The sequence below is a fragment of the Pagrus pagrus genome (genome assembly GCF_965226575.1).
Source record: "Pagrus pagrus genome assembly, chromosome: 18".
NCBI classification, from domain to species: Eukaryota; Metazoa; Chordata; class Actinopteri; order Spariformes; family Sparidae; genus Pagrus; species Pagrus pagrus.
Window position 1 is genome coordinate 12,858,970 of NC_140202.1, and position 13,888 is coordinate 12,872,857.

Genomic DNA, 13,888 nt, shown 5'->3' on the forward strand with positions numbered 1-13,888 from the left:
GAAATTGCTTCTCATAATGTTGGCGTTCACCGACTATTATGTTTTTCATTATGACAACCTACTGTAGGAGTCAAACTCATTTTCATTTTGTCTGGATGTAAGAGGGCAATAAATCCATTTTCTTTAATGCCCCGCAGACCGCCTGGCTTCACTATCAGACCTTAACAAATAACTAAAGTGAAGTTCTGTAATACGGCTCTCTGAAATTAATTCTGTGGGAGCCTGATAGCGGTCCTTTATGGTAAACAAACTGAGCTGTATAAAGGAGCTTTTGTTGCGCTTGTCGGCTCTTAAGCTCAATTTGCTCCTTTGGAAGAAACACCCACTGCCTGAAGGTGGTACCTACGATCTGATTCATCACCCACTCTCATTTACATACTCTCACTCTGCCCATGACGTGACACCGTCATCTACTTCCTTGCCAGCTCATTGTACCCCTGAGTCAGGTGGTGAATATGAGGCAGTATTTAGCAGGACTTGCTGTAATGCTGTGAGGTTTCATTTGGAGGCTTGCAGCATGCCTCCAGGTCTGGAAGGTGCTCCTGCCAACACCTCCTCCCGCTCCTGCACCTGAACCTGGCGCCGCGGGGGGATGAAGACCCGCCGTTTTCTGCAAACTGACCTCTTTTGGCCAAATGGATGAGGTCCTTACACAGCACCTGATGTCTGCAGTGAGAATAACTGCCAAAATAAGAAACGTTTGGATGTTTTTGATATGAGAAGAATGAACTTAAAGGGTAACTCCACCAATTTTACACATGAAAGTGTGTTCTTGAGGAGTACTACTTCATACTGTATGTGAAAAAAATGTATAAAGCCTTTTGTGACATCACTGGAGGCAATTTATCAGATTACATGCAGCTTCCTCTGGAGCCACAAAAGGCTTTATACTACTTGTTTCACAGTAGTACTCCCCAAGACCTGTAAACCAACTTTAATGTGTACAATCAGTGGAGATACCCTTTAAAAACACATAATTATGCTGCAAGTGTGAACTCCAGTACAAAGAGAGATGTAATTGTGTAGTTTTTCCTTTTTTCACACTCCCATGGGCTGTTGCAGCGGTCAAAGGTGCTCTATTGGCATACGCTTTGTTAAAGTGTTTAATCAAACAGGAAATAATGCACAGGACGGCCATGTGGGAAAAGCTGCTTAAATCCCCCACTTTCTTCCCGAAAGCCGGCTAGGCCAGATCAAATTAAGTGGTTTGATACTTTCTCTGCCAATCGGATTAGGCTGATTAATTCCCAAAAGTGTTTAAATGATTAAAGCCGGTTAATGGGCCTCGGGAAAGTTCACGGTGTCAGGGGTTGACTGCGATATCAAGCAGGGGTGGAGGAACGTCAATAAGAACATTTTCTGCCTTCGTGTTGCCGTCTGTCAATCAGCCCCACATGAATACCTGCATATTCAGCTCTAATAATGTTTTTGTTTCCCCCGAAATTGCAAGACTCGGATGAGAAAATGCTTGACAAATGGTGCATCTGCTCTATAGTGACACAATGCCTAAATATAGAGCGGAAAATGGAGCAGAAGAAGGGGGCACAGCGACGACCATAAATATTCACAGTCCATCTAGAGAAAAAGCTGGCAAAAGCCCGGTCCGAGGAGAAATCTTCCCTTCTCATAAACTATGCTTAATGTGGCACTACTGAGCTATACCGGTCACGCCTTCATGGTGCCACATTTCTGATCTGGAGGTGTGGTGGCTGTGGACGTTCCTGTGCCATTTTGACGCAGATCTTCATTAGAAAACATTGCTCTGGATCCTGCTGTGAATGCTGATTGAAAGAGAGAGAGAGAAAGAAGAATAATCGGTTGTAGGTTCTGGTCTCCACCTCGCCCCCCTCTTCTAATATACTCGTCTCCTGAGGGAGTGGCATCCATCACGGAGGCGGCGCGGGGCTGTTATGCCACGTCGCCTCGTGCATGTGAACACAAGGTGACTCTGGGAGGGACGCAGCTCATGTGTGCCCAGTCTTATAAATGCAGCCCCATGTTTCGCCCATAAAGTGTCCATCAGCACCTTAATGCATCTCCCAGTGAAAGTGACAGAGCCTGGGCTTGCACATTATTAACTCCAGACATTTTTATGAGCCTGTGGAACAGAGTGCTCCTTCTGAATAAGATATGTGTCCAGGCTTCAGAAGCTGTATATCAGTCTTTTTAGTTCTTGGCATAGCATTATAGGCAGGCACTGTTTTAGTGTGTTTTTACATGTGTCCAATGCACAGACGGTGGCCCGCTAAATACTGTAGTTATGTCATTATTATTCTCCAGTGGGATCAAAATAAATTAGGCTTGGTTGGGCTGTGTGCAATCCATTATGTCACCCAAGTGCTTGCATGGGAAATGCATCTTTATTAATTTTATGTAAACAGTGTTTACAATGATGAACGATGGCATGGATTCATAAGCAGCTTAGCAGAGTGGGGTTAAAAGGCGCAAGCAAAATTGGCAGGCTCATGATAAATGCATGGGATTTGTCTAAAATATTAATCAAATATAAATGTGCAATGAATTTAATAGTGGCTTATTCCTCTGCTGTATTTGGAAGCAATTCAGAGCACACTGCAAGAGACAAGGGATGAGGAAATTTATGTAAAGTGGCACATTTTGTGAAACAGAATAAAAGCTGGAATTATGTGAAGAGGGGGGATCCTAAAAATTCATGCGGCAGAAGGAGAGCTTGTTGTGTGTTTTCCACATTAAGTGGGCGTTCTCAGTGGGAAGGGATAACATCAGCTGTTCAAGGAGGCCAAGCTATGTAATTATTTAAGTCTGCAAAGTGGGAATGCCAGAGGGTGGCACATGAGACACCGGGAGGGAGGAAGACGCCCAGGCAAGGCAAGGCAAGAAGAGTTTGGAAATGTCAAATCCGTGGTCGGTGTTAGAGTTTGCTGCGCGCCTCACTCAGCCAATCAGTTAGCTGGAGTCAGCTCAGCCTCTCAGCCGGAGTTGTTTTGGAGCCCGAGCTCAGTGTGATACTGTGCGTAAAATCTACCTGTCAGACGCAGCAGCGGTGCCATGGCGGGCAGAGCTCAGCGGCGAGCAAAGTCCATTCTCGCACACACGGAATAAGTTTACCTTTTCAAGCGGATGCCATATGTTGCGCTGCTGCGGTGGCAGTTCTGCCCCCCCCCAAAAAACTGATCATGTGAAGTAGAAAGGTGGTGGCTCCGTCCGTCCGTCCGTCCGTCTCCATCGAGTCAGTTGCGCCGAGGAACGATGCTGAACAAAGCTGCGGGAGGATTTTCCACCACAGGTAAGAGGATTTTCGCAGATGTTTTGCGACCAACATAGAAAAATATCCTCAGCCTTTTGTTTCTGGGTAGATATGAGATGCCTCTATGATAAAGAAAGAGCAAAACAGTAATAAATAAATAAATAATTTAAAAAAAATAGCGAGATTTCTCTCATGACCAGCTCTATAAAATTTGGAAGTATTTGCAGTTTTATTTGAGGTTAAAAAAACATTAAAGAAGAGAGAGAGAGGGAGAGAAAGGTGTGATGTCATCAAAATAATGAAGATTGAGTGTGTGTGTGTGTGTGTGTGTGTGTGTGTGTGTGAGGGAGATATAGAGGCTGGCATACACTCTACACGACCAGCTGTAAGAGAAGGGGAATGTGCTCATGATCATTAATAATTGTGGAGTCTGAGCACACACTCACATGTGCTAAGTGCACATCTTCTCGTGTCAGATGAATTATTTGTGGATGTGGGATGTGGTTTTTGTTGTCTAATGTAGTGTGTAATGGAATTCCCTGTTATCTGGAGAGTGGCTCAGCCTCAGAAGCATGTGAGAATGGATGGAGAACGCGGGACACACAGCGTTGGATATGTGGACTCAGATTCAGCCACTGGCCCACATTACTCGTGCTTCTCTACGTCAAGCAGCTCTGAAACCTACTGCGCCTGCATGAGTCTTGGTCTCAAAGGGGTCACAGAGGGCAAAGGTCTGCTGTTGATCTGCATGTCTACTCTTAGTCCAGGAAATCATTGCAGATGTGGGTAGTATAACGCAAAGAAAGACAGTGCTCTGCAATGAAAACCTGCTTTGTGATGTTTTTGTTTTTTAACGTTGTTGCTTTAGGTGGCAACCCATTTTTGGGCGTTCGTGTTATTTTGTCCAGGTCTGTGCAACTCAGTCAACTCCCAAATATCACAGATCAACCTGTTTTTTTTTCTAATGCGGGGAAAATCTTTCATTTTTCTTTACCCTGTGGCTTATCTCTCACTACAGCTCTTTCAACATAAAAGCATGAAATGACTTGATTTGCCACTAATTCTAAAATATGATGCAACCGCAGCTCAGCTGTTATTATCTCATTATCTTATTTCATCATCAAACACACTGTAAGACGCAGGATTAATTGGATGGATGAGGTCTTTGTTGGCCTGAAGGGATCGACCATCGGTACTGGCTTTGCAAAACAAAATAATGTATTGCTTACTCACACACTCGGATCACATCTCATTGGCGGACTCGTTGCCTAAGTGACGGCCTCTCCTGACATTGCTACCGTGTTTCCTTTTAGTACATAAGCCCCAAATGTTTTAACTGATCTCAAAATCACCTGTATCACTATTCTGAAAGCATTAAGGAGGAGTCAGGGAGGCCGGTTCACACACAGTCGCAGTGATCAGTATGCAGTACAAAGTACAGCAGCACCTGCCAGCCCTTCCCTGGTTTTCGATATAGGCAGCCGTGCTATGTGGAATATACGTTTCCCCTATATGTTTGTGTGAATCAGGGGGTGTGAGATGCAACAGTTGAACATGCAGCAGATGGTGATTTTATGGCTCAGACTGGCAAGAGCTTGCGAGAGGAATGCTGATTGCCGGGCAAGATGAAACCTCTCCTGCACAGAATTCATGTCCTAGATTATTACGTTACTAAAAAACCCAATCTTGGGTCTGACTGCATAGCTACATAACTGTATTCCCCCAAGAATTTACCAAGATTTGATTGAACTGCTTATTATTCGTGTTTTTTAAAGGGACGGTTCACCCCAAAATCAAAAATACATTTTCCTCTCGCCTGTAGTGCTATTTTTCCATCTAGATTGTTTTGGTGTGAGTTGCAGAGATGACTGCCTTCTCTCCAATATAACCGAACTAGATGGCACTCGGCTTGTGGTGCCTAGGGCGCCGAAAAAATACATTTGAAAAACTCAGCGGCAATGTCGCTTTCCAGAAATCATGACCCGGTTACTCCACATAATTCACAGAGCTTGCTGGGAGCAGTTTCATGTAGGAACTATTTTGTTTTTGCCAAACTACACCACCCGTATCGCAGCACAGAAGAAGACGGTGACTCATCTGCTCACTAGTTTGTCTTTACGGGCGAACAATTCTAACTCCAACTTCACAACTAAGTGTTCGATCAATTTACAGTAAAGTGTGTACTCTAACAGAGTCTCTGTCCACATGTTGTGATGTATTCAATGGCCTCTCTACGCAGTCTACAACGCTGCCCTGACTTTTGAGGTATATTATCCCAACCTCGTCCACCGTTTGTTGTTGTCAGCAACTCTCAACTCTAAGCTGCCCTCTCGTGGATGTTTTGCTTAACATCCATTCCAACGTAAAGAACCCAGTCATGATTTCCGGAAAGAGATATTGCTGTTTTTTTATTTAAACATGTAGTTAACCATAGTGCCGTCTAGTTCCATTATGTTTGATAGAAGGCACACATCTCTATGGCTGATATCTCCGAAACTCTGCAACTCACATCGAAACGATCTAGATGGATAAATAGCACCACAAGTAGGAGGTAAAATATGTATTTTGGGGGGGGATAACTGCCCCTTAAAGGTTTTTATTAAACACATTTGATTGTATTTAACTTTCCAGGTACCAGACTGCCAAATCTTTTGGACTGACCCACTAGACGTTTGAAGCTGCCGTCATGGAGAGCCTGAGCGAGCTCCAGAACCCCCTGCTAGACAAAACCAGCAGACACGTGGTGCACAACGACTACCAGGGCTACCAGTGTGACTACCCGAGCCAGCCTTACCAGGACAGCCTCATCGGCTACTACTACACTGACACTAATGGCAAGCATAAGACTCAACAGTATCTGGATGCCACCTCCCTGCATCTAGCTGTGGAGGCCTTCTACAGGCCCAATTTCATCCTGTACAAGGACGACGTCAGTCTTCACAGCAAGGACTCCAAGAGCGAGAGCTTTGAGACCACTTTCACGGAGAGTAAGGACGCTGTGTTGGATGGAGTTTCCGCAGAAAATCCTCTGGACAGCATACAGGGGGAGAAGGATGTGAAGATCCAGACGGTGTCGTACGATGTGGAGGAGGAGCAGGGACCTGAGTACGAGGTGAGAGGAAAATATCATTGCAGTGCTTCAGTTATGGTTCATTTGGAGATGTACAAGCAGTCTGTGTTTCAATTGTAGCCTAACGAAATAAGTATGCTTCAGGTTTCTCACTCTTGCTATGAGCTATGTGGAAATAATCACCATAACTACACACAGTAAAGCGCAAATTGATGCAAGTAAGAGCCATTTGGCAGTGTTTGACAGAGTAATTAGAATATTGAGTTGCTATATGAAGTTAAAGGCGTTACAACACTTACTCGTAGCTGTCAGAGCCATCTTTCAGCAGAAAGTGAGTCACGGCGTTTAAAGTGTTATTATTTCATTATTTCATTTTAATAGACTGCCAGTGTGATTCACGCTCATTTTTCTCTCTGTTCTCTAAATGGTCAATTTACCAGAGTCTTTCAAATCCAGCGCAGGGTAATTGTACGCTTTAGTTTCATAATCACATTCGAAGAAAACGACACATCTGAGTTCATCTACCCAGGCTATTGTTCTTTTAGATATAAAACTTCACTCTCCAAAGGGAAGCGTGACAGAAAAAGAGCAGAAGTCTTTTCAGAAGAAATCTAATTTCATCCAGGCATGCTTGTGAAGTACCCAGGGCTCCGAGCTGGCAGAGGAAGAAGTATTGCGACCTAACTGGGCTGATGATCGAGCCAGCGCTTGTCACTCGGAGGCCTGGCAGATAGATAGAGACGTGGCACCGACTGCCATTAATGCCATAAGTAATGCCGTGCTGCGAGGGTATTAAGCGGGGCTCGGCTGATGCATGGCTGTCGGAGCAGGTGTGCCCAGAGCTAAAGTTATTCCACGTCAATTCAAAAGAGCAAATGAATCTGATGAACAGTGCACAGATGAAAGTTGGCTTTTTTAGCTGGAATATGAGAGTCTTTGCCCAGCACCTGCGTTTCTTCACTCTCCCATCCTGTGTGTCTGTATTTTTGTGTTCTTCAGTGTTTTGAGAATCCCAAAAAGACACACGGGCTGTGCTAGATGTGTGTTGATGCAGGGAGGACTAATTCAATTTAGAGGACTTATAGAGCCATGAAGATTAGGAATAAGGATAGGGTAGAGCTGATGAGGGTTTCATACACATCCTAAAATTCCTGGATATAGTCTGTGGCAGTTTTCACCCATAAAACAGTGTATCGTTTGTCAGCTGATGCAGTTTTTTACTCGTTACTTCAATTTTTTAATTTTATATTGTGATGGTCTGGTTAGGTTTGGACACAAAAACATCTTGATCGGGGTTCGGAAAGATCATGTTTTGGCTTACCTCCTTGAAAATATCCAGCTGTTTCACACAGTCTCTCCTCGCTGTAACACCGCTTTTATAAAAACGTTGATATGATACGAATGACATGTGAAAATATGAACGTTTTCGTGGTTGTGGTCAGGGTTAAACACCCGAGGGTTAGGGTAAGGGTTAGACGTAAAATGCTCAAATTTTATTCTGGTGACTGAGCTTCCATGGTGCCTCATCCATTGTTAGACCAGCACAAAAACAGTGCAGAGCTAGTGTATATCAGCAGATTTTTGACAGCTGTGTGATGAAGAAAAAATAAATAGCAGGTAACAACTTAACAAGAGCACATGGACAGTGCCTCTGTGATTGCCCTGGGTAACAGGGTGAAGGGGTCCGTGTGTGCCCTGCTGTAGAGTCGACTGTCCCCTCCAGGCTCAAACGAGGCCTCAGAGAGAGCTGTGACAGGGTTGTTAAAGGCAAGGAGCCCCATCAGTTATACTGGCATCAGACCAGACTGGGAGTGTGTCCCCAACCGGCCGCACTCGGTGTCAGGCAGATTGTCAGTAGGACTGAATGCACCAGTCACTCACAACTGTTATCAGGTCTCGCTACAAAGATAAAAGGAGATTACTGCTGTTTGTTCCCACCGGTTTATTCATGTGATGTCAGATTACTTGGTTATGACCAGCTGCTGTTTTGATGGATCACACCCGGCTGTCCAGGTGGACAGTGTTCATAAAGCAGATAACAGAGAGCTTCATAATCTTTTATTGGCCGTGGTTTGGAAACTGTTTGGATAGTATAGAGCTGCGGTCCTAAACTACTCCCTACCATCCCAATAAGGTCTCCAGACAGGAACACCCCCAAAAACAGCCGCCCCCGTGGTTTGGTAACTGAAGATCAGATTAGAGCTTAAAAGGGAAAATTGTACACAACATGGTCAAAAATGGATGTCAGCACACAAGTATGGTCCTTTTCTTCTCTGTCTGCCTTCCTGACTGTTCTGTAATTACCTCTAAAATGGTTGGTCCAGTTCCTGCCTTACATATCGATTTCTATTTTGTTCCTTCCTTTTCCCCGCTTTGATTGATCCCTGCAGGCAGCAAGACTAACAAATGAAACCTGCTGCTCATGGGGGCTATTTATTTAGACAAACATCCACTCCGTCTCTGGGACAGCTGAGGGAAGTATAAGGCAGCGTCCTCTTAAAGGTCACCCATGCATTCACATTGCCATCCTCGCTGCAGGCGCGATGTGCCAATGTAGTGTCTGAGTGGCGTTCGAATCTATCATTCATCAGCCCCTGTGGCCCTGAGTTGAGAGTATCGAGGTGCAGTATTGGGAGCTTGTTGAACACTCGCTGCCCCGTAAGACGGCAGGTGTATCGAGGAGAGATGGTGGAGGTCTAGCTCATGCTGTAGAAGCAATTTAGCACATAAATGACACTGTCTTCTTGCCGTTTCCCCTGTCACTGTGCAATGATGGAACAATCCGTTAATCCTGTGTTATCTGTCAGGCCGCTCATGGGTGTTGACAGAGGCACCAAATCCTCTCTGGCTGGCTGAGCACATCCTGTCCTGGGCGATGGTGCAACAAGGGCAGATACACTGACCTGGCCACCGAGAAGATGTGCAAAATCCACCTGACTATCTACACATGTCAACCTCACTCCGTTTATTATTATCTGTGTGTCAATCAAGATCACAAATGCAAATGTGCGGTTTGCCTCACAAATTGTAGCACACGTAGTCATGTGAAAAGTGCATCATCCGCTCTTTTTCTGACATTTAATTATTCTTCATCAACCCGCTGTCTTCCAGAGTGACAGCTCCAGCGACAGCGAGAGTGAGGACAACTTCATCGTGCTGCCCCCCCGGGACTACCTGGGCCTAGCCATCTTCTCCATGCTCTGCTGCTTCTGGCCCTTGGGCATCGTTGCCTTTTACTACTCTCACAAGGTAAAGACCCAGAGACCTCAAGCCTGTCATTAACTCTGATTACACTGCATTCTATTTAAGGTCAGCGAGCACAAGCACTCAGACTCGGTACTACCGAAGCCTATTTTCCACCCTGCGACCCTCCTTTGCAGTTGTTACAGATGATTGACTACGTAAATTCAGCAGGTTCGGCCCACTTGTCAGTCGTTCGTATTCACTTTAGGAAACCATTAACATTGAGGTTTCGGTCCGTGGTGTGTTCTGTGCGAGCGGTGCACTGCAATTACATTATTTCAGGTTGTTGCATCCATAGCTGAGACCACATTTGTAATTACTGCAGCACCTTGACATCCTCTAGTGTCAGTATCTTTCTGGTCAGGAAACATTTAGCTCACGCTGCGCACCCTCAAACAAAGTACGGCATATCTTAGTGGGTTTGCAACATCCTCCGCAGTAATTGCAGGGACAATTATACCGGAGCAGAAAATAATGTGTCAGAAGAATAAATAAAGGCCAGGTTCATTTTTATGATAGGAAACCAAAACACCCAAACAACACATTTGTCACTGTCAGAGGGATAATGACCTAATTGCCATGGTAACTAATGGCTCCCCGAGAGCATTTCTTGTTTTCTCTCTTTTAACTGTGGCTTAACACCTACTCATACACTCAGTGCTGATGAGTAACACACCGGCTCATTTCACTCTCTGCTTTGTTTTGTCAGACTGGCAAGGCCATCGCTAAGGGAGACTTCTCCAGAGCAGGAATGAGCTCCAGAAGAGCCCTATTCCTGGCTGCCCTTTCCATCACCGTTGGAACAGGGATGTATGTGGGGGTGGTTGTTGCCCTCATAGCCTACCTGTCCAAGCCTGGACATGTATAGCACTGGGACCAGTTTGCTTGGGGGGAAGATAGAGATAAAAAAAAAAAGAAAAAAAAGAGGAGGCAAGATGGGAGGAAGGGAAAAGACTAGGCTGGATAGATCTCTTCACCTCTCCTGAAGGCGTGCGCCTGTGCTGCTGTGAAAAGAAGAATCTATATGAAGAGAAAAGACTTGAACAGAAAGAGAAAGAGAGAAAAAAAGGAGAAAAAACAAGATGTGTGGATGAAGTATTACTCGGACTGCATATTGATCCAGACTGAATCGTTACTTCTGGGATTCAACACTCCCACCAAGGTATTCCACCACCACATGCAGAAGAAATCCGCCCCGAGAAAGATGACTAAGGCCGTGCTGTACTTATATGTTAGACAAAAACTGAGCTCATAGCAGTAAAGAACTACCTACCTTTTACCACAATAGCCGTTTACAGCAGTTTTATTTTACCTTCATAGTAGGTGTTTCTCTGTCAATACTATTGCAGATTGTGTATTGTCAACTTTATGATTCCTTGGACAAACAGTCAGCCAGTGGCCAGTTTTTATGTGATTGCTTATGTGAGGAATATCCTGGAAGCTGGTGCAGTAAACGGAGAGAAGTGGACTCCCTTATGGAAAGGGAATAAAGGTGATTTTCACAGTGTACACACAGATGCTGAGCGGTGCTCAAGAGGGTTAGGCTATTTGTGTTTATTGTGTACTGTAAAATTAGTCAATAAATACATTTGGCATGAATAATGAAACATGCTCGGGAAAATCTCTCATGCTCGTATTCATTGTCTCTTTGAGAGGTGGGCTTCTGTCTGCCTTCCAAATCAGGGTAAGTCTACGAGGTACTTCTGTAGTTGCCAGGGGAGGTATGTGTAAAGACCAACTAGTCTTAAATGAGATTTTTTAAAGGAAAACAGTCCCATATTTCTGTGAAGGAGGAAAATAAACAGCCAAATAATGATTGGTGTGATGCTGATTCCCACAGATAAACTGTCCATCAACCGGTGAGTAGTAACACACAGACAGGATATGCTGCAAATGAGAGTTGCTCCTCAGCAAGCAAGCAGAGAAGCAAAGTTATAAATAAACAGTTTAAAAACTTGGCTGAAACTAAATAACTAAAAGTAGGCTAATGGATAAGTTAGGTTTGTGGGATAGCTAAACGTAGCCTAAACATTTTACCAGTCAAAATACGCAAGTTACTCAAAAGTAGAAACAGTTCAAGTACGCCTATCTGAATGAATGGGAGAGGGCTATCACTTCACTTTCAGTGGTCACTGCAAGCACAGAATAATCATTCAAATAAATTTTTTTTTTTTTCTTTTGCATGTTCACATGATTTCATTACACCAGCTTCTTTTCCAGCTCAGTCCAGCGTGCCGTGACGTCAGCTCATTCAACCACAGCACTTCTACGTTTAATGTCTAATATTTGGAAAACCTCACCTTTCTTGGTAATCCTGTGCATTAGCGTGATATGATCTTATTAAGTAGGCCAAGGGGAGGGAGGTCAGGATATGTGTCATACAACGGCTATCCCCGGAGATTAAGATATTTCTACTTAAAATCAAAGTGGTTTGTCTCCTCTCTTATAGGTTAATGCCTCTGCTACTACACTATCTCTGATTGGCTCTGACTGTGACATTTTTTTCTAACCCTGACCAACTAACCAACCACCTAACCAAACTCTAAACAAGCAATGATCACTTGCCAATCAAGGCTGGGTCTTTTTGGACATTTCTCAGAATATAGGCAAAAAATGGGCAGTCCCTGCTTCGGGCATCAGTTAGCTTAAACCTACACTGGAAATGTAATTGTATAAAATAACACTGCAGCAAAATTCACTTTTACATAGCCTTGTTAATAGTGTTATAGCATCCAGTTTATAATCCATACAGTAAGAATATGTTTAGGACATGATGGATTGGGTCGATGAAGGGGTAATTGAGCTCGACTAATGGGGCTGTCAGGGTAGCAAAATCAGACAACAAAGATTGGGAACCACTAAACAAGTCATGGATTGTGTGGTTAGAGAAGGCTGTCAGATCACAGGGCGTTATATTGACTGCAGCCTCGGCCGTAACTGGCATGGCTCTTCAGCGTCTTTTGGCATCACTCACTGTCTATCCTCGAGGTGACTTTCGCTGCCAGACTGCTGTGAGTGTCAGGAACAATGCCTGTTTTCTCAAGTCAGGGTGTCAGAACAAAATGAGAGCAGCACTTTATTCTCCCGCCGGGACTTGGAAGGACCATCAGGCCCCACCTGCCATCTAATCAGAACATTAGCCTCCAGGGCCACGGTATCCTAAACCACTCAGTGGCCCTCAGGTTCAACTCGCAGACAGCACTGATCACATACTGAGCCCAAGAAGCGCAAGAGAGGGGACTTGCTCCATCCAAGCCTTATCATTCACGGCACCAGGAGAAATGGAGCAGATGGCAAGGTAAGCAAGTCCTGCACAGCCTGACCCTCTCCTATATTTGTCCATTTTCTCTTTTGCAGCTTCTCTTAATGCATGTGGCTCGATGGGGGAGACGGAGGCGAAAAGTGCTGCTCTCATCAATGGGAGCTGTATGGGGTGCTGAAGTGGGCTCACTCTGCAAAGCGAGCGCAGCGCTGCATGTGTTTTCTCTCCCTCAATAGATAGGAAGCTTCACCCACGCCCGCTCGCTCAGTCACTCACAGCATCCATAGCTAGCTCAGACCACCAGAAGCAAACTGATTTTATTAGTCATCCACCCCCATATGGTTAAAAACTTTCCAAGAGGCTGCAGCAGGTTGAATCTGATCTCCTGCAAAATTTACATGTCCGGTTTCGGTGTGCGTATTAAAGGTCTGTGTTTTTAAAATATAATTAGTCAGTAGTGTTTCTAAATATAATCCTGGTATCTAAAATTAACCAAAAGTCACATCCTGACCCGTCACATCGAGCAAATGGCGAAAAAAAGAAAATGAATGGGTTGTTGCACATGAGAGCGAAAGTGAGAAGCACATTTGTAGTGGAAAAACAATGATGAATGGGCTGTACACAACATGGATAAGAAACAGAATGAAAGGGAAAGACAAAAAGACATTAGAGCTGAGTGCTGCATTAATAAGGAGCATGATGCTATCGACTGTTCATGCCACAGAGAGGCATTTTCAGATTCTTGTCGTCGCTGTGATGAAATACCTGTCACCGGTCATGGACATAGGCGCATAAACAATATCTGAAAAGAAAAGAATCGAGGAATTTCCCTCATGAAAAGCGTAATACTCAAAAAAGAGCATTCAACAGACTAATTTTCAACAAAAAAACACAATGGGAGGATGTGAAGGAGGAGTGTACAGACTGTGACCTGAAATTTGAAGCTACTGGGGAAATGGTGGTTATCTTCTCAAAGTGGAAAAGCTCTTGGCTCTGTATTGTGCGACAGATCTTAAATCAAAAACCACATAGTTCATTTGGTAGATTACAGACACTGGGATGCTGTTTGAAGTTCATCCAGAGATAA

At 44.4% G+C, this 13,888-nt stretch overlaps 1 protein-coding gene across 1 annotated transcript; it reads left to right on the forward strand.

The window, feature by feature from the left end:
- The first annotated feature begins 2,754 nt into the window (after nucleotides 1-2,754).
- LOC311273505 (synapse differentiation-inducing gene protein 1-like) lies at nucleotides 2,755-11,317 on the forward strand. The gene is made up of 4 exons (XM_084380612.1): nucleotides 2,755-3,265; nucleotides 5,858-6,338; nucleotides 9,408-9,545; nucleotides 10,249-11,317. Exons 2-4 carry the CDS (start codon nucleotides 5,913-5,915, stop codon nucleotides 10,405-10,407), a joined length of 723 nt encoding a protein of 240 aa, XP_084236738.1. The 5' UTR covers nucleotides 2,755-3,265; nucleotides 5,858-5,912; the 3' UTR covers nucleotides 10,408-11,317.
- The last annotated feature ends 2,571 nt before the right edge of the window (nucleotides 11,318-13,888 follow it).

What these genes read in the sequence shown, in the direction of transcription:
- LOC311273505 (XM_084380612.1), top strand. Translation starts at nt 5,913, where the DNA reads ATGGAGAGCCTGAGCGAGCTCCAGAACCCCCTGCTAGACAAAACCAGC. An exon ending in AGCAGGGACCTGAGTACGAG is followed by an intron (nt 6,339 to 9,407) that starts GTGAGAGGAAAA and finishes GCTGTCTTCCAG; the next exon opens with AGTGACAGCTCCAGCGACAG. An exon ending in CCTTTTACTACTCTCACAAG is followed by an intron (nt 9,546 to 10,248) that starts GTAAAGACCCAG and finishes TTGTTTTGTCAG; the next exon opens with ACTGGCAAGGCCATCGCTAA.